The sequence below is a fragment of the Coturnix japonica genome, chromosome 4 (genome assembly GCF_001577835.2).
Source record: "Coturnix japonica isolate 7356 chromosome 4, Coturnix japonica 2.1, whole genome shotgun sequence".
NCBI classification, from domain to species: Eukaryota; Metazoa; Chordata; class Aves; order Galliformes; family Phasianidae; genus Coturnix; species Coturnix japonica.
The window spans coordinates 71,352,719-71,373,170 of record NC_029519.1 but is presented as its reverse complement, the minus strand read 5'-3'; the positions used below and the strand labels follow the sequence as shown (position 1 = coordinate 71,373,170).

The 20,452-nt window shown below is 38.1% G+C and overlaps 1 protein-coding gene and 1 long non-coding RNA gene across 2 annotated transcripts in view; both read left to right on the top strand.

Moving 5' to 3' along the window:
• STX18 (syntaxin 18) overlaps positions 1-20,406 on the top strand; it is a 40,379-nt gene extending 19,973 nt beyond the window's left edge. The window contains exons 2-11 of the mRNA XM_015862702.1: positions 2,946-3,013; positions 9,451-9,566; positions 10,348-10,425; positions 10,537-10,603; positions 12,313-12,428; positions 15,521-15,609; positions 16,620-16,678; positions 17,099-17,168; positions 17,734-17,814; positions 18,802-20,406. Of these exons, the coding sequence (XP_015718188.1) occupies positions 2,946-3,013; positions 9,451-9,566; positions 10,348-10,425; positions 10,537-10,603; positions 12,313-12,428; positions 15,521-15,609; positions 16,620-16,678; positions 17,099-17,168; positions 17,734-17,814; positions 18,802-18,897 (840 nt within the window). The 3' untranslated portion in view covers positions 18,898-20,406. The remainder of the gene's footprint in view (positions 1-2,945; positions 3,014-9,450; positions 9,567-10,347; positions 10,426-10,536; positions 10,604-12,312; positions 12,429-15,520; positions 15,610-16,619; positions 16,679-17,098; positions 17,169-17,733; positions 17,815-18,801) is intronic.
• Positions 3,020-6,050, top strand: LOC116653336. Its single transcript, XR_004306930.1, has 2 exons — positions 3,020-4,810; positions 5,277-6,050. It is a non-coding gene; the product is annotated as an uncharacterized LOC116653336 (long non-coding RNA).
• Positions 20,407-20,452: the final 46 nt, after the last annotated feature.

Genomic DNA, 20,452 nt, shown 5'->3' with positions numbered 1-20,452 from the left:
TCTAAACTTGGTGGTTCTATGATTCTGTGAACCTGATGCTTTAGGAAAATTGTGTTTCTATCTGGTGTCAGATGGTTAAGGGTCTGATTGGTGCTAATGGGAAGTCTACAGACTGCAAAGAGAATATTACCCAAGAAAGATGTGGCAGAAGCAGTACTGTTGTATTGAAAGAAGTACTGCACTAAGGGGAAGCAAAGAGTTGAGTTATTCTGGGTCTGAATTCTAAAAATAATCAGATTTAATAATGATCTTATTTTGGGGAAAGAAGAAGTAAGGTTGTGCTCTTAAAATCTCATGATGAGAGGAAGGAGAAGGAGCGTGCTCTGTTACAGAAAGTGGTGAATGATTTCAAGGTCTCGAGTTGTGAAGAAAAGAAGGAAATCCAACAGTAGAATATGGAGTTTGAGATTAGACAAACAAAAAATAATAAAGCAAATACATGAAAATGGTGGATGGAAAGATATCTCCAGCTAAATTGCAAAGTACAAACACCAGCGTATGCCCTTCTGGTTACTTGTTTTGGAAGAGGATGGATACGAACTGGAGCAAACACCAAGAAAAGTCACAAATTAAGCAATGTCAGAACTACCCTGTGAGAAGAAAACAATGCTTGGGAGTCTTTTGTTCAGGGTTATGGGTGGATATGACAGTGAACTCAGAAGCACACATGGAGGAAAGAAGAGCTTTTGGGGTAAGGACTGTTTGGAAACAAGAGCAGATGGGGTGAAAGATGTTAATTAGGAAACCTGAAAATCTGACAGTTCTTATTCCTAGAAAGATCGGTAGGATTCTCACAAGGGCATTCAGATGGATTAGGTAGATGCTTTATTACCTTTAAAATGGAGCGTGATAACTCTGTGCAGAGTGTGTGGTGTGCTTCTGATAACACAAACCAAATGCCAGTTGATGACCCTTCAAGATTTATATTTGTGGAATAATGGATGTTTTGTGTCTGTAGAAGATTAAGAACCTTAGAACAAGTAAATAGAATTGAGAGTACTCTGGGATAAAATTCATTTTCCCTTTATTTATGCTAGTGGGACTTTTTTATTATTATTATTTATTTTAAAAATGCCTTATGACAAATTGACGGTGCTAGTATTACATGATAAGAAAAGGCCAAAGAGAAATAGCCTTAGTGCAAGGTCACAAGAGATGCTGATAGAATCTGAGGGAAAGTAGAACAAGAAGTCTCACTTCTGATGCAAATCTTGGGAACTAAGAGCTTGATGTGAGTATGGGCATAATAGTGTCATTCTAAATTCTTGAAAATAGCTTTACAAATGAAGGAGAGGCAAAGTGGGGTCAGTGCAATTCAAACACACGATGACAATTTTAGCCTAAATAGAATGCTCTTTGTGGCTAGATGAATTAATTACTGTAAGACAGTGTTCTTGCTTGTCATTCTGATTCTTTCTGCTTGTTAATCACCCCTAAATTGTAGCTATTGCAATAATGTTAAGATTTATTACTTATAAAATTTTGCTAATCCCTTTTCTAGTTCAGTCTTTGTTCACGTATTAATGTAAATGTTTTCAAACGAGTCTCATTTTACTGTTCTACTCTTTGTTCTCTGTCGTACTTCTTGCTTATTAAGTATTATTATTCTAGTGAAACACTGTATGGCTATTTTGACAATGCTGCTTTTATAGTCAAGCTTAGTTTACCTATCAAGCAAAGTCCTATGAAGCAAAATTCATTACATACTAATGCTGAGAAAGAGATGAAAATACAAAAGTAAGTTCCGGAAGAAACATCTGTAGAATGATTTAAATGGACTGTTTGTGTCCAATTGATCCTAAGTAGCATTTTCAGTATTTCTCTCATTAATGCTATTGACAGTGCAAACACGCTTTATGGAACTTGGTATCTGCTGGAGTTACTGACATGTGCTGTGAATGCCTTGAGATTTCACACACTGTTCATCTCATGGAAAATTTAAAACACAAAAATAGCAAAATTTCCTGGCTGTTATCATGAACTGTAATAAAAAAGCAGCAGCAGATGATAACAGGGAAATGTAGGCCCGTGTATTTGTGCAGGAAAACAGGTTTTTTGTTTTAATAGATCGCTGTGGCCTTACCAAGTTTGTTTTTTCCTCTTTTTTCAGAGACCTACAGATCTTGTGAAGAAATAATCGGGGATATTAATCTTCTATTTATGCAAACTATTCTGTGTTCTGTCGCTGTGGTTTTTGTTTGTTTAACTACAGGGAACATTTGCATGAAAATAGGATTTTAAGACTTGAACAGCTTTTGATGCTTTTTCCCAGATACACAGAATAAACCACGTTTATTGTCATTTGTAAACCAAAACAACTACTGTATTGTGAAATTCCTTGTGTGGTTTTGTTTTTTTTTTTAATACAGAATTATTGAGTATTTGAGAATATGCTGTAGGATGATTCCCCCATTTCCCTGTCCTGTTGAAAATATATACTGGTAATACAACCTCCTCACTCCATTGGGTCTCTTTCCAGTCATGTTAAGGCAGCCATCTGAATTGAGTGTTTATATCATTCTTTATCAGTGTTCTAAAATTTCTTGTACGATCTAAAATGAATTAATTTTCTGAACTATATCTTGGATTTTTTCAATTGCCAGTTGATGCCATTTTTAATGTTCAGTTATGCTTGGAGTTATGTTTCCTGTTTTAATGTTTTGTATAGTATTTATGTTAAGCATTTAGTAGCATTTAATGTTTAGTTTATGCTTTCTGTATGTGAGACGTATGTGCATTTTTACTGCTTCTATAGATGATTTCTATGTATTGACTGCTTGAACAATGTGCAAAGAAAATAAATGTTTTGGTGCTAATTAAATTAGTAAAATTCACAGTGTATTAAGTTTGAAGAGTGGATGTACTGAACTTTAAATGTTTACAAATATTAATGTCTTTAGCTGTGGAGTTTAAATATGATTTTGTATTTTTAATTTTTTTTAAAGATTTCCAATATTGGGAAGCTGAAAGATTTTCTTCTTCAACACAGAAAGGATTACATTAATGCATATAGGTAAGTGTGCATTGTGTTTAAATGGTTTTTATTTTCTTTTAATACATCTATAGGCATAATAACTAAAAACAAAAATGTAGGTTGCTTATTAATTGGCTTACTTGTAAGCTCCTTAAGAAGAAGAAAATGGTTCTAACTGAAATGAAGAATTTGATTAAGAGGCTTTTAGGATATGCTCAGAAACTAATCAGTGGGGTAGTCTGAGAGTAGCACTACTGATGGGCTGCAGAATGGCTTATTAAAGTGGTTCCCGAGATAGAAAGAGATTAGTTTCAGTTGCCCCAACCCAAGTGCAACACCTTGTAATTGACCTTCCTGAACCCCATTAGGTTCTCCTGGACCTACTTTTTTGCTTTTTTAGATGACATTCCTTCCTTCTGTTTTATCAACTGGACGCCTCAGCTTCTCATCAGCAAATTTGCTGAGGGTGCACTCAGTCCCATTGGTTAGGTTGCTGATAAAAAGGTTGAAGAGCCCCAGTTTCAAGACAGACCCACTATGAGACACTTGTGATAGGCCTCCACCTGCATGTATAGCTATTGACTTTAGCCCTCTGTAGCCCTCTGAACTGTGGCCATCCAACCAGTTCCTTATCCTTTAGAGGAAATGTTCTGTTCATCCTAGTTATGCACAGAGAAAGAGGTGTTCTTCCCATGTGGGAAGGGAATAGATGCAGCTGAGCCCTCTATTCCTTAGGCTCTGCCTGCATTGTAAGAGCAGTCAGTCTGAGAAACAGCTCCTTTTTAAGCCTTGAAAGAGTCATTAACAGCAATGGCATTGCTGTACAGTCAGTGATATCAAAAGGTGTCCTTGGGACTCTTCTGGCACCTTACCTGAGATTTTGAAAGCAGTTTTTTTGCTATTGCAAAAATGAAACCTCAAAAGTAAAGATTTTGAAGTGCTTTGAATATAAGGCAATGAGAGTTATTCATAGTATTAGTGAAAATGAATTCTGTGTGGAAGGCATATGACAAACTGCTTTTCCAAGCAGCAAGTCGAAGTATATGTGTGTATTATGTCTGGCTGTCTGCTTTTCAGTTCCTTTTCGAATAGGTAATGAATAACACTAGGTGGAGCTACCAACTGAATACTGAAATAACTTCTTGTGTGAAAACTTGTGAATGCATAAGCTAAGAAACCGCAAATAATTGCAGGAAGAACAAACTGTCAGTGGATGACTTCTAGGTTTTATTAGCAATACTGTGCATAAGAATACAAGTGAGAACACAGAGTACAGGTTTTGTCCACGCTATTTTGGTTTCTAAAAGCTGGTAATGTTCTTTTTGTAAACTCTTTTAGCCAGTTATCGTGGACTTCTCAGTTACTTTTCCCCTCACTGCCATAGGTATTAGCTAAGGAGAGGAAAAATAACTGTCATATTCTTAAACAATAAAATAATAAACTGAATCTCATCTGTTTGCAGTTGAAGTGAGAAAGACAACTGGAAAAAGAATTAATTGAAGCTAAGGTCCAGACCCAGTTTATCAAGCCCTAATTAATCAGCTGAAATACCTAAACTGAGTCCAGAAAGCTCAAGAATTAGTAATTGCTTGTTCACTTCTTTTCTTGATTTGACGGTCAGCTGTAATGTATGAGAGGCAAACCTTAAATGAGTGACAGTGTGATCTAAGCTTACTCATTTTAAGCCATTGCATCTTCATTCTTTCCTGTTCATCAGGATTCAGTGTCTTACCCTTACACTTTGTTTTTTCAGCTTTCGTTGTAGGGAGTCTTCCTGTCCTGTTATCTTTTCTGTTGTATCCTATCTGCCATTACTCTCCTCAGGTTAGAACTTCGGTAAGTTTAAGTGCTGCCATCTTCCACTGGCACAAGTTAGCACAAGTTAGAAGACTTATTTACAGAGGGGTACATATAAAAGCTCTTCCTTCAGACTCCTTTCCGAATGTAAGGTGATGGTTCCTTGTTGGTTGGTTGTCTTTTGGAATGTTAGAATTTTATTCCTGCTAAATTGCAGGCTTTAACGACTTACCTTGCAATGTAACATTCAGCAAATATCTGTCTTTAGTTAAAGTCAGTGATGAACAGTACCTTTTAAAAGAAAACAAAAATGCCTTTGTAATTCTGTAATATCAAATTCTTCTTTGATAAGAATCATCTCTGATGATTCTTCTCTGGCAAGGTGGAGGCAGGAACTCTTCATTCTTGCATACATTAGTGGGATGTGGGTGATTTCTTTTTTCCTTGCTAAGCAAACTGTTCATTCTTTTGAGATAAAAATTGTTACTTGCCTTTGCATTTTCAGAGTATTACTGCTGTGTGTTCCATGTATTCTTCCTCTCTGTACATTAGTGTTATACATTCCTACATTACTTCCTTCGGTGAGATCTTTTATTCATTCTTAGGTAAGTTGTCTGATGTGAACAACTTGTGTCTTGCCTTTCGTTATGAGCTCCATCGTGTTTTTGATCACTGAACTGTTTGATCATTTGTACATCTGTGTTACCTGTGGTTATAGGAACTAGCAGTATGCATTCACACTTGAGTATTTGAAATGTTCCTCTGCAGGTATCCAGTTTCTCCAAAGCAACTTTCTAGGCTGAGATAATTCAAACACCAGCAGTTTTCCTTACTGTTTTAATTTAACCAGATATTGGAAATATCTGGTTCTGGATTTTGGTGGTAGACCACCTCATACTTGAAAGGGAAATATCTGAGGAGATCTTTCTTTCAGGGAAAGAACCACCAGGCTGGATGTGGCTGTGGGCGGCCTGGTTTAGTAGTTGGCAACCCTGCACATCGCAGGGGGGTTGAAACTAGATGGTCAACCATGGTCCTTTTCAACACAGGCCATTCTATGGTTCTCTGATAATTTGATGTCTAATTTACTGACTTTTGCAACTGTAGAGGTATTTATGTAGTTCATCAGTGTTGTGCAGGTTGGTTTATTTATTTTTTTATTTCCTTGAGACAGGTGGGATGGATGGCTTCTGATCTTCACAACATCATTCTGTGGGCCATATGTACAGTTCAGTGCCTGAACATTTCGTATGTTTTTTACTTCAGTTCATGTGCTTTGGAAAAAAAAAAAAAAAGTTAAAGAATTCTTTTTGTCATAAATGTGCCGGAGGAACAATTATTGAGCTCTGACATCATTTATCTACCCACTAAAGCTGGAAAAAAAGCCCAATAAATCAATTACATGTTTGTCAGCTAATAGGAGATCGTTGAGCACATGCCCTGTGCTTTCTGGAGAGTATTCCCTTGATGTAACCCATAAAAGAAAATCAGCAGCCATTAAAAGATTCTAAAAATACTGTCTGATGGCCTCCCCCACAATACCGGCCTGCTTTATTACAACAATTTAATTACGTCTTTAGAAGAAGCAGTGAAATGTGTAGGTGACCTGTAAAGACTTCAAGTCTAGCATCATCTTCTTGAGTGAATATACAACATTTTTATGTTCTCTAGGGCTCTCATGTCAACTGATTCATTTATCTTTTTATTTTTCTGAGTTCACAAGGTTCATAAATCACATCTTAGAAATAATAATTGTTCTTAACAGCATTCTGCAATTTCTCAGCAGTATTTTACAAGACTGAAAATACTAATTCAGACGTGCCTATACTGCCTGCTGTAGTACCTGAAGCTTCTGTGCAGGTTGTTGTGAGATGTTCTGTCATTGCCTTACTTCTGTACTTCGTAATGCATTGCTGGAAGAAAACCAAGTTTTTCTGCTTGGTTTAGTGTCTTCATTGAGTGAGTAAGCAGAAAATATTTCATGCACCAGCAGAAAGAGTTACTAATTCCAAAAGCTGATGTAATGCCTTCATAGACTCTTCCCTGTGCTTTTCCAGCAAAATAAGTTCACACAAATGATGCGTTGGAATGAACATAGCTGACACTTATTCAAAAAGGGGAACAAGCAGGTTGTTCTTAACACCTTGTCTCGCTTGCTTTTAGGTATGTCCTTCAGTGGAGACTTGGTCATATTTTTTTCCTCTTGTTTGAATGCTGTCCCATCTGGTGTTGCAGTGGGTTGTGGAACTGAAACAGTGCTTCAGCCAAGCTCCTGTCCAATGCTAAGGACTGTGGAAAGGTTACTGTTTATCTGCAATGGGTTGTGCTGCATTTATGCATTGCACAGTAATTTTTCACTGTAATCACTTTTTTTTTTTTCCACAGCATCTTGTTGTTTTGTTCAGTTGATGGTCGAACATGATCCCAGATGTCTTTCTGAAGTACCATTTCCTAATCTGAATAGGAGGAATGTATCCTCCATCAGTTTTACCTTCAGCATTAGCTCAGAAGCACTGCACCCTGAGGTAAACTTGTGCAATGACCTGGATTGCCCAGTACTTTTCCTCAGACACTCACTCACTCAGCATCCTGTTATTAAAATAGCATTTCACGCTTGCTGTTACTGATGAAAGTATCAATTAAAAATCATTACTTCTTTCTGAAGGTCGAAGGTGCTAAACTGGGCCCAGATGATTCAGACAGAAGCAGTGATTTGAAGGGAATAGTAGCAGCAGCTTAAAATTTAACTTAGTGCTGAAAGTTAATGTAGAAAAAGCCAGCAACGTTTAGGTTTTATTTATTCTCTACATATAGTTTTATTTGTTTACTGAGTAGCAAGCCAACATTTTCTTTGGTCTTTCTCTTATTAATGTTTGCAGAGTAACTTCTTGTTATCATTGGCATCCCTTGCCAGTTGTCTCATCCTGGACTTGACCCTTTTCTGATTGCATCCCTCCGTGCAGTGTTCCTTTAGAGTTGTCAGTAGCAATCAGACCTAATTTGCACTTTCTGTATTCTGCTTTATTGTGTTTGAACTCAGTGAAGAGCTCTTGAAATAGCACAGTTGATCTCTTACTGCATTGCCTGTTCTTCCTTTAGATCAAGGGCAGAATTGCAAGGTATCCCAATGTCATTTCTGTAGGAAGACTGCTGGTGCACCTGGACTTTCTTCTGTTCCATCTTAATTTTCCTTTTCTGTGTTCAACATCCTAATTTATGTATTTTTACTTTTAGACTATTGGAGTCTGCCTACTTGATAGCCACTATCTTTTCCTAGCTTCCCAATACCCCTTTTGAAGAATCACGGATAACTTAAGTTGCTTTCCAGTCCACATTTCCCACAAAGCTTTCTCCAATTGATTAGAATAAATATCTAGAAGAATTTAGTATTCCCTTCCTCTCCTCTATCTGTATGCATTAGCCAAAGCTTTTCTTGTACTCAGGCTAGTTCTTGTGGTTGCTTCTGGTTCATCGGGATTCATGTGATCTCTCCGGATTTAGTGATACAGCAGCTCATTGCTGTGATAGTGTCACTCGTAGTACTTCTAAGCAAGTCTTTGCATCTGTGACATATGGAACACGGTTGGTTTATTTGTTTGATGGTTTGTGATGGTGATGATGTTGCTTTCCTCTTCTTTGGCCTGTTCTTTTTAAAGTATTGGTTCTTTCTACAGTAAGGTTAGAGGATGGTGGTGGGATGGGTGTACTGTATGTGCAGACTCACTGTTATTACCCAACCAGAAAAGAGCAATACAGATATTAAAATACAAGTTGAAAACTTTTCTGTAGGTTTTCGGTACATTACAGAGTACTTATAATAGTTCTGTGGGGTATCAGGCTAACTTTGGCAAATGAAAATCCCTTCTTTTCACTTCTTTAATTGCATTAATATAGTTGCATTATTCATATATTGAACAAGTGGGGAAATTTTTCACGTATAGAAATCTGAGTTAAAGTAGATTTATTCATTTAGGTTTTTCTTGCCTGTTGAAAGGCAGATATAACAGGCAGTGGTGACCAAGTGATCAAGAGACCCAAGGTAAACATAAGAATATACTTAGCATAAGAATATACTAACTCTACTAGAATATATTAAATGTATAATGGATCAAGTAAAATGGAAATAAACAATATGGACAGATTGCAATAAGTCTTATAATCTACTTGATATAAAAGGTACGAATTCACAAATTTCATAATACAGCTACTTTAAAAATGAAGCTCAGCATTTAGGAACTAAAAGCATACATAGGTGAAATAAGTTACAAACTGTTATACTTTCTTTAGTGTTGGAGCTATTCCTTTATTCTATTTGTTTTCTTATATTTAGAAGTGAAGTTTGCACAGTTAGGTAAGTGTTGAGGGTGACTATTTATTTTCTGGTTGTATTTTCTCCTTACTTGCTCAGTATTGGATAATACAGGAGACGATAAGATATATTGTTCTTCCTATATCTTTTCCCACTCCAAACAAATGTTGTAAAAAACCTTTCAGCTCTATAGAATTGATGGATATTGCACTTTTTATTCATACAAATAATTTATGTCTCCATGTTCTGTGAAAATTAGTGTTGCAAAAAGGCTTTTTGTGGAGATGGCGAGTGGGAAGAAGATCCTAAATGTGCACTTGTAGGTGTTATGTTAGGGATTTCATAAGTGACAGTTTGTCTTGTTTCTCAGCCATATTATGTCTGAATATGGGAGGATGACAGATACCGAGCGTGATCAGATAGATCAAGATGCTCAGATATTTATGAGGACGTGTGCAGATGCCATTCATCAGCTGAGAACAGAAGGTAAACTGAGCAGCTTCTAAATGTTCTTTCTTAGTTATCGGTTAAGGGTAATATGAGAATGAATATTGCATGGCATTGTGAGTTCTGAATGCTTTTGTAAAGAGACTGGTAAAGCCTCATTCCTCTTTTGTTTCACCTTTATAATCCTGTTGACTGAGTAGAACCACGACTGCTTCTTTTATGCAAGTGAAAGGATAAGCCAGAGCATTGAATGTTATTTGTTTGTGTGCACTAATTAACAAGCATGGTGTGCTTTGTTTTCAAATAAAAATGATAGTCTTACATATTTACTGTTTAGTTACATAGTTGCACTATGGCATAGAGGACTGAGTCAAAGCTCAGTGACAGTCTCTTTCTATGGTGTCCACCTATAACATTGTACAGGGATACTCTTTCCAAGTTTGAGATCGTTAAGTCACTGTGTAAAATGGAATAACATCCCTATCATTACATAAACTCCTCAGAAATTATCTTCAACTATGGATGTTATCTTGAGTTGTTGGGTGTAGCTCTTAACATTTTTAACTCGAACAGAATAAACCCCAACAAAGCAAATCAATATTTCTTAATATAATAAAAACATCGTGTAATAGTGTGTAATAATAATGTACAGATTTACAGAACCTATGCTTAAATATAGCAATGTTGAAAAGAGTTGTGTAATATATATAAAATGTTAATAGGCATTTGGATATAACTTGTGTATGATCTGAAAATGCAGGCTTCTGTGCAATGCAATAACCAATTAGAAGATCATGTTGTATCTTTCTTTTCATTTCAGCACACAAGGACATCCAGTCTGCTCAGGTGAAGGAGCACAGAACAGCTGTCTTAGACTTCATTGAAGATTACTTAAAAAGTGCGTAGTATTTCTTCTGCGGCAGTGAGTGCTTAAAAACAAATGAGTGTATTTTCCAAGGAGGAAATCATGCTCTCCTAACCTGAAGTTTTTTACTGATCTCTCAACTAGGAGTGTGTAAGCTGTATTCAGAACAAAGAGCCATCCGAGTTAAGCGGGTGATAGATAAGAAGAGACTGTGAGTAATGAGCTCTCGTTGTCAAAACATAAGCAAAACAGATTAGCCTGTGCCTTTAGCTTGTATGGCATTTAGCAAAACTTCTATTCATGTTTAGATTCTAAGGAGATTGTTCTAGATGGAAATCTTTAGCTGGGTGAGGAACTTTCACTATCAGCAGGTGCATTCCAGGGCTCTCTTATACTTCTCGTGTGATAATGAAAAAATGCATTTATTCAGAAGTAACTTAATCCTAGTGCAGAACTTCTTCCTGCAACTTAGTGTAAAATATTTGCTTATTAAACAGTTCTGAGAGGTTTGCAGTTAGAATACTCTTTATCGTGTTTACTTTTACACAGCTGAACACCCAAAGCTCTTCAACGAGTGACTGGAGTGGTACTGTTGTCTTACATAATGGGCTGGTTCCATTGGGGTGGTTCGGATTTTGATTATATCCTGAATTAATGTTTTATAATGTCAGAATTATCATTTTAACAGCATGGACATCCAAATAAGTTTTTTTGGGTTTCTTTCTTGGTATTCAGCAAACTTGAGCAGGGAGGGAGGAGAAATTCTTCAGTGTTGAAGTGACCAGAAATCAGACTTGTGGAGTTTTTAGTACTAATAAATGCATCCTGTTATTTTCTCCTTGTTTAAATAACGTCGTCAGCCAGCGATGACTAATACATTATACTGTTTTTCTTAGAATTTTCTAATTATGAGTTAGAATTCAGACGCAATACAAAGGAGGAAAGAAACAAAATGCAACACCTTCTGTTGAGCAGCGGGAGAAGATTGCGGATCATAATGAGATTAACTGTTGATTATATTTGAGAGGGGAGGAAGTGATGAAGGTGGCACAGCGTGTGATGCAGCGCGTTATTTCTTGGTGGTTTTCTGCTGTTGTTCTTTAGCTTTTCTATCAGCGTGATTGTTAAGCATTTAACCATCTACCAGGTAGTTACAGAATTCATAGTAGACAACAGTAGACCTTGAAGGCTTACTAGAAAAAACAGTATGTAGCCACTCATAGTGAGGAATCCTTGACAAATACAGAAGTGCTGATGTAAGCACTGAATACGCTTCTCCTTTTTTAATTGCTTTTGTATTAAAATTACATAGCAGTGACTTAGATGGAATGTGTAGCTGACCATTGCATACGGTTTTTCTTTGCTTTGCTTCTAAATGGTCTGTTGTCTCTTGGCAGACAAGGTAAGGATCACTCTCATCCTGGTTAAGCTGTTCCTTACAGCTAGTTAAATAAAATAAGCCTGTTTCAGGAAAGAGCTATTTCTGCTATATTTGTGTACTTCTTCCTTATGATAATTTAAAATATAAAGTAAACTAGTAGATGGTACTTGAAAAAATGAACTGGGTAAGATGGCTATTTTTTAGTTAAAAAATGTTATAGTGACCAAACTTTGTATATTTTAATATGATTATTTTTGACAGGAACTTTAACAAAATGTCTGGTTTTCATGCTAAGGCCTTCAAAATTCTTCTCAACTCTGAATATGTGATTTGTGTTGTTCAAGATTACGTGCTTCCTTTGCTTTTGTAATAGTATTTCAGTGAAGGTTGTTAAATCCGTTTTGCATTTAGACTGGGAAATCTTCAATGTGAAGTCTGCAAAAGCAGGTTGGAGTGAGGTGAATTTAAGAAATCTGTGATTTTTCTTAGTTTAGAGATGCACTTGCACTCAATTAAATTGCAGGCTCTTGTGCTTGTAGGTCCAAACTTGAACCTGAGCAGAGCAATGTGTCCAAATCAGCTCTTTCTCCTGAAAAAATTTCACAAAGTTCTTTAGATGAGTCTGAAGAAAAACTTTCTGCAGAGGAAAATAAAGGTAAGAATAAAACCATTACAAGCCTATTCCCGTTCCTGTAATTCGCACTTTCCTGTTTTCTTCTTCCCTGAATTATTTCTTCTTCATGGCCACAAGTTGTATCAGAAGAGGTTTAGATTCGACATACGAAGGAACTTTTTCTCTCAGAGTGGTCAGGCACTGGAATGGCTGCTCAGGGAGGTGGTGGAGTTGCCATCCCTTGCAGTGTTCAAGAAGTGCCTGGATAGGGAGCTAGGAGACATGGTTTAAGGGGTTTTCTGTAGGTAAAGGGAGGATGGTTGGACTAGATGATCTTGTAGGTCCTTTCCAACCTTGTGATTCTATGATTCTTGGTGTGCAAAACCACCTAACCTTACTGGTGTTCTTCATTGTAAGGAATTTCAAAGAAAGTTAGCATGGTTTCTCCTATATATAATTGGCTGACAATTAGCATTAGTCTGCTAATCTGTTGTTTATTTTTTATGAAGAGTGAAGTTTCTCTGAGGAGTGACATGTAGGTCCTACAAAGGGTGGGCTCATATGAAGGGGGTACTCCATTTCTGAATGAAGACTCGAATATTGAATTACCTCACTACATACAAACTTTCTTTTTCGATTTGGTATTTGCTTATCTTTCTAACCAGTTTGTAGTGCAGCCCTATTGATACACATTGGGTTTTTTCCTCCTCTCAGGAGGCTGAATTTACTATAAGAGGTAAAGGTTTTGATGAGGTGTCATTTCTAGTGCTTAGTGTCTTGAGAGATGCAGCACACAAGCACATGGGTGAGTTTCACCTTAACACCTTATCAGTATGTCGCAGCTGTGAGTTTGTACCAACAGCAAAGGAGCACAGCACAATAACATCTGCAGAGCTCAGTGCTTTCCTCATTGTCGAATGTTTCCACAGTCTCTGAAAGCATCACACAAAGCAGCACCGCAATCTTTAGCTCAGAAATCTGTGCCACACTGTGGGAAGAAAACACTGTTCTGTGGTTGCTTTGGACACAGCAAACCACTGCAACAAATAGAAACTAAGAACAGTTTATTACACATTTTGTTTACTCCAGTTTTAGTTCCTACTAGCTTACCCCATAGTTTTGTATGAGAAGGCAGCTAGACATATGGGTCTGGTTTCAGAAGTGATGCTGATGTAGTGCTTCCAATGGGGGGTGCGGTGCTTCCAAGGGGATGCTGACCAGTCTTAGAAAAAAACTAGGAAAGTTGTATGTTAACATAAATCTGAAATAGACTAGAAGTGCACAAAATGTGCATTTGGTAGCTCCTGTCCATAGAAGTCAGCCTTGTAGCTTCACTGGTAGGTGCTTGTTGAAGCTTGTTGAAGGTGCTGGTCCTGTCCTTAATTTTAACATTATAATGAGAAACTGAGTGTTCTCCTTGGAGTACCAGGGCACCACTTGGGTTTTGTCTGGTGTTTCAGCAGGTATAAACCAAAATGGGACACTTCTGAGATAAAGCACCTACTGAGATAAGGCACCTACATGCCTTTGTGGTAGGAGAACAATCTCTCTGGAGACATGCTCTGTTGGCGGTACCATGGTGACTGAATGCAGCTCTGAGGAGATGTGTCTTTCTCACTTGCCTCTTACTTGGGTATTTACTTATTAGCAGTCACATTGGATAACAGGTGCTGGTTTTAACAGTGCTGACAGTGCCTGAAAGTAATTGGTTCCTCTGGGATAAAATAGGAATATTACTTATTTCTTAGCTCCGTAAACTAATTATCTTCTCTTCTTTGAATTCAATACATTTTGATATAATTTAGAAATATTGATCAGGTAAACAAGTTTTGTCTGTGTGAAATAGATTGGAAATACTGATGATGCCCAGTGGACAAGATTGGGTTGAATCCTTTCCATACAATCTTTAGAAATGCTCTTGTTTTTCTTCCTTATTACTTGCAAGAAAGAGCAGCTATTTGATTTAAGGTCCATATCCTTTGTTTGTAACATTCTCACTGCTTGTCCATCCTGGTTTGAGGACCAGTCTGTCCCCCCCAGAAACCAGCAGACCAACTAGAATAAATAGAAAACCTGAAAGCCGTAAAGAAATGAGAACTAAATCTTGCTGTATTTTAATTTGCAGGGTAAGTTAAAGCAAGTTCAAATCTGAATTCATTTGCAGCTGGTGCAGATCTCTGTTTTGGGCTTTGTAATAATGCCTCTGGGGGAAGGAGGCCTTCTCAAGGTTGCAGTGTTAATGTTAGGAGTTTAAACCAATATTAGAACAGCTTCAGAAGCAGTAGGTTCCTGTTGTAAAGTTCCTTTTTGTTCCCATTCTAACTTCCTCGTCTATAATTAGAGGTATATAATTAAGCCTAAAAATAAATCTTCTAGAAGGGAATATCCTAGAAATAGCCATTGAAGATGTTTTATGCCCAACTCCTGCTAAGATTTATGCAGATGATTAGCTTCAATCAAAGGGAAAGTGCTGGTGAAATCAGTGGAGCAGCTCTGATGTGTAGGGCTTATTTTGTGGGTTCAGAACTGACTCTGTTACATGCAGGAAGGCCCCTTGCCCAGAGTGCTGTGGGATTTGCTCTGTAAAACGCAGCCTGAGCAATGTGAATAAGTTGGATTTCTCTTGTCAGCGTAGCTCAAAATGTCTTTGGGAGTCTGTTTTTACATTTGTGGAATGAGGAGCTGGTGGTTCTGTCAGATCTCATTGGGAGATGGTAGCTCTGCATAGAGACTGGCATTTGGAACATTGGTTTAGAATCATAGAATGGCTTAAGTTGGAGACCTTTAAAGATTATCTAGTTAGTTCCAACCATCTGCTGTGGGCAGGGACCCCCTGGTTTTGTTCTTCTAAATTCAGGTGCTGTGGTATATTCTGCCCTATTAAGTCTCGGTCCATTGTGAGTTGTTTTACATACTCCTCATAGTCCACAAATTCCCATGTACTTGTCCATCTCTGCCCTGGTTTAAAAGTTAAAGGCCATTGGTGTAATTCTGTGCTATAACTGTACGCTCAATCTCAGTTAATGAGAAATGCTATCTAACAGTTTTATCAGAGCTCAGAAATATTGAGAAATGCTCATTGCTTCGCTGCTCACTGTCCTGCATTGTCTCAAACTCTGGTTGTTCTGTTACAGACAGGAATCTGCCCGACGCTCAGTCTAACCTTGGGCTATGGGGGGATGGGAAAGGTGAAGACGAGCTGTCACCTGAAGAAATACAAATGGCAAGTATGCACTTATCTCATTGTCCATTTCGTTGTGCTTCCTGCCATGTCCATATGTGCGAAGTAAGTTCAGATTTACACACGTTCATTTACAGCTTCATCTGGTTTTCTTGCGAGCTGAAGCGTCGGGCATTAGCTCCAATGGTGAGCAGGTCCTACTGCAGACCCAGCCTGACCTGTGAGCAGTGCCACTCTGCTCTGTCCCAAACAGGACACCCAGACCATGCACTCCCCTCAGCCACCTTGACGTGCTTATTCTGTTAATTAAATTGTAACTTGATTGAATTACACCCAAATCCCAAAGCTAGTTCAAACTAAGTAGATTAACAGCAGTAGAATTGGGCTTGCTGTCTTGCACAGATCCAATGTCAAATACTTTGGGATTTTAATCCTGTTTTCTGGTATTTGGGCTGTGCATACCACTCAAGATGTAGAAGTGAAGCTTGTTAGAGCACATGCTAAGTAAGAACTTAAAGGTAGGTGAGTCCTGTGTGCTGCTTCTGTGTTATCACAGACTGGTCTGTCCTAGATTGTGAGAAATATGCATGAGATAACTGAAGTCAGGCCGTTGCATTTGTAAAGCACAAAGTACCAGATGGCAAAATGCTTCGTAGTGTAGTGAAATCTAAAAGCTGTAACTTCATGCTATGGGTAGTACACGAGTGAGGTGAATGGTGTTATAAAGACAGAACCACATGATGGGAAAGCTTCCCCCATTTAAATGTCTGAAATAAAAAAGGACGAGCTTAAGGCAGGACATTTTCCTTAGTGCAGAACTCTGGAGCCAACTGTAGGTTAGTATTGGGTCTGGTTCATAACAGGAGGGCAGTAAGGACCATTACAGTGTTTGACGATGGATGTGAAGGCTCATATTGTTCGTTTAGGCTGACGGTGGTAATTCTGGAGGAGCTTTGTGAAGGGGAAGGGTGGGTGTGTGGATGGGGATGGAGAAAGTTCACTGAGTCCAGGCATGTGAACCCCAATGAGACTGACTGTCTTCTCTCTTCCAGTTCGAACAGGAGAACCAGAGGCTGGTTGGGGAGATGAATAACCTGTTTGATGAAGTCAGGTACGATTTGCTGTTCCTTGATGCTGTAACCAAGGTGATATCCATGCACTGTGACTCACCTGTGAGGCACTGTGCTGTGGGGATCGTGATGCTGTAGGGAGGGAGGGACAAAAAGGGAATGTCTGCTGCTGTGTGGTTTGCTGATGAACTGTATGGATTTACATGTTATGCTCTCTCACAGTGTCTCTCACGGGTTCCTAAATACACATTAAATGTACTCAAAATAGTACTGGTTAAATGTGGAAGGTTTACATTTTATCCATCTCAGTTAAGTTGTAAAAGATGAAGTTTTCCATTCAGAGTGAGTCTGTTGCATATACAGTGCTGGGGGAGGTGCTTGTCCAGCTGGAGAACCTAAACCTGCAGCAGCAAGAAACGCTTGTGTGAGCTTCTAATGGAGTGTTTCTTTTCTTTGCCAAGGCAAATTGAAGGAAAAGTGGTAGAAATTTCCAGATTACAAGAGATATTCACTGAGAAAGTCTTGCAACAGGTGAGTAAAACTGGATGTTACTGTAGCAAATACTGCTTTAAGGTCTTCCTGGTTGTGTTTTGCTTTTGGTTTTATGCAAGATTTAAACACAAGATTAATGACTTTTTGACATAAATGTGAAGGAAAAGTTTGTGTAGGGTTTCCTTTTTAAACCAAAATCCAGGATGGTAACCACTACTGTTACATACTGGTGTATTCTGGAAATGGAAAATGTAATGTGTTAGACTGAAAATGAGCGTCCTGTTGAGTGTATTATATAACAGCAGATTTCAGACAGTTCCAGAAGAGCCATCAAAAATTCGACAGCTTAGATTTGATTGTAGGTAATCAGGGGACTTTCTGTTGATCTTAGTGGCCTCAGTTCAGGCTCATAAAGACACACATGATTAAAAAATTACAGCTTAATTACTTCTGTGCCTTTGCATCGCTGAAGGCAGCGTAAATGAAGCTATAATGTTAATAAGATCAGGTTTTATTTTACTTTAGAGTTCTTTCCAGATCCTTGCTGGTGTTTTGTTTTTTTTTTTTCCTAAGCCTTGTCAGCGTTTATTATTATTTTTAACAGGAAACTGATATTGACAACATCCATCAATTAGTTGTGGGTGCCACAGAGAACATCAAGGAAGGCAATGAAGACATAAGAGAGGTGATGTCTCTAAGTAATGTTCCTAAATTGACTTCTTTCTCCTACATCTCAGCTGTGTCCAAGTGTTACTCTAACAAGCTGTTCACACAACATGGTCAGGGTGTATTGTGGTACTGGGATGTGATTTTTGGAAAGAAATGTAGCTAATGTGACCAAGTGACTGAATGGGGAAGCAGAAATCTGCTTGACATTACCCTGTTTTGAAACATGAAGGTCTCCCCAATTGCATTTAAGCACCATTGAAGTTGGTGTGTCCTTTTGTTTTCCAGTTCTTTTATAAGAAAGGAGAAAATTGGTCATAAAAGACAACGTTGGGGTTGTTGAAACTGGAGTAAAACATGAAGCATTATCAGTAGTCTCTTTACCATGCTGAACACATCTCGCATGTGTCTAGTAAACAACTCTGTCCCATTGTCCTATTAATGAGAATGAGATGATGATTTATTCAGGAACTGAGATTTCACTAAAAACAGCTCCTGAATTGGGCTCTGGGGCAAATAGCTCAGTTTCATTTCCCTTTTTCCTCTTTTTTTTCTTTCCTCTCCCATGGAAGCACACAGAATAAGTAGTTAAAGGATGTATTTCCTACCACTCAGCTAGTCTGAAACCTGCATCAGAAACATGTTAGCAAGCATGACTCAGCTACTTAACAGTTCTGACTTGGGAACTTGTTTCCATGTTTCTGGGCTGCTCAAGTAGTTTCTTCCGCTTCAAGTATCATTTTCAGTGGCAGTCCACAAGGTGTGGTGGTGTGGCACGTGGTGGGGAAGATGGGAAGGATTTTTCAGTTGCTTCTGTGAGAGAAGCAATAGTGTGATAAAGGTAGAGAGGTATAACCAAGCTGAATGTTACCCACCTGAAATGAACGGCAAGCTTTGTTCTTGCAGTACAGACTGAAACCACTGACAGTCATCTTGGGTTGCCTTTGAGGAAATATGTACTGTACCTTTACCAGTGATGATAACCAAGATAACCTTTTCCTCACAGGCAATTAAAAACAACGCTGGATTTAGAGTTTGGATCCTGTTTTTCCTGGTGATGTGTTCATTCTCCTTGCTTTTCCTGGACTGGTATGACAATTAATTAAAATTACCATGTTGTCTACACACTTGGTAATATCTTATGGCTCTTTTTTCCTTCTGTTTAATGGGGTATATGGTATACCTGTATATTTTATGCAATTGTTTCATACTGCTGCGATGGAAATGTTTTCTAACAGCTAAGCACATCCATATGTCCCTTAAGGCAGAGAGAGGGTAGCATTCATTTCTAATCTCTTTATCAGATCTGAAACCACACTAATCCTTCACACTTAAACCTCTGCAAGAGATCCTCAGAAAGCTGTGAGCTGGAGTACAGCTGAGGGGAACATTAAAAGAAACAAGAGAAAAAAAGGTTTTTACCATTGTCAGAGTCACCCACATTTCTGATGCTTGAAATCCAGCTCCCAGAGCACAGAACAGATCAAGAGAATTGTTGCTGTGTGCAAAAGCATCTACACTGTCTTAGGCTTTTATTTAATCACACGAGTTCAGTACACAGCGATCGTTTTGCAGCTGTATTCTGACCTCTGCTTTTAATCCTGGAAAACTATTTTGTCACGTTAATAATAATTTTAAAAGTCAGCTACAGAGCTTTACTTTGGGGTGCAAAGAGATAACAATGCAGCCAACCAGACTGTGGAAACAGATGGTCTGAGGTGCCGGAACAAAGCCAAAGGATAGACAGTATTAAAGCCAAACTCTTCAAAGCACTCAACTTGGGAGCAGTTTGTTAACTAAAGAAAGTCCCAAAACCAATTGTAGATGAGATTCAGTAAACTTCATCCTGTTAAATCAGAGGGAGAAGCTCCTTTGGCTCTTGAATGCAGAGCAGCTGCTGTCTCTTAGATCATATAGCTCCATGTTTTGTGATGTTTGTTGTTGTGAGAGAAGTCAGCTTTCTCATCATTATGTACTTATGCATTAAAGCTGTTCTTAGTGTGCTAAATTTAAAGGGAGGAGGATGTAGTGTGGGTCATTTCTGTAGGACTGTCCTGGGGAAGAGAACTTTCCCTCTTGTAACATCTGAATGCCTTCTGTGACTGTGGTGATCAGGAGCGGTTTTGTTACCGCTCCTCTGATGTGCATATGCCTGTAAGTTTTATATGCAACAAGCAAATCCTTTACAGAGTGAAAATGTCAAAAGTTACATTCAGTAAAGCATAATTTGACTAGAAAATGCAAATGGAGTGATTTTGAAAATCTGAACATAAGTCTGTAGCCTTTAAATGCAAAGTAAAATGTGGCACATAACTTAATGCTTTTTAAGCACTCCACCCACAATGACTTAAAAATCCTTTTATGAATATTACAGTGTAATGCACACTTTCTTATCAAATGAATTAATAATGGTTCTTTTTACTGTACTGGTTAAAGTAAAGGCTGTTTATAATGTGATTCTACTGGAGAAAAATAAAAGCAGAGCTGATAACGTTTGTTCTACTCCACACCCTGATGGTTTTCCTTTGTTTTTGTATAGTCTCTACAACCAACTTTTGACATGTCCATGAAAAACTCTTGCTCTTAAATAAAATGAAAAAGAATCTGCTTACCCAGATAGTTCGCACCCTTGTCTGTTAAATTAATGATGCCTTCTT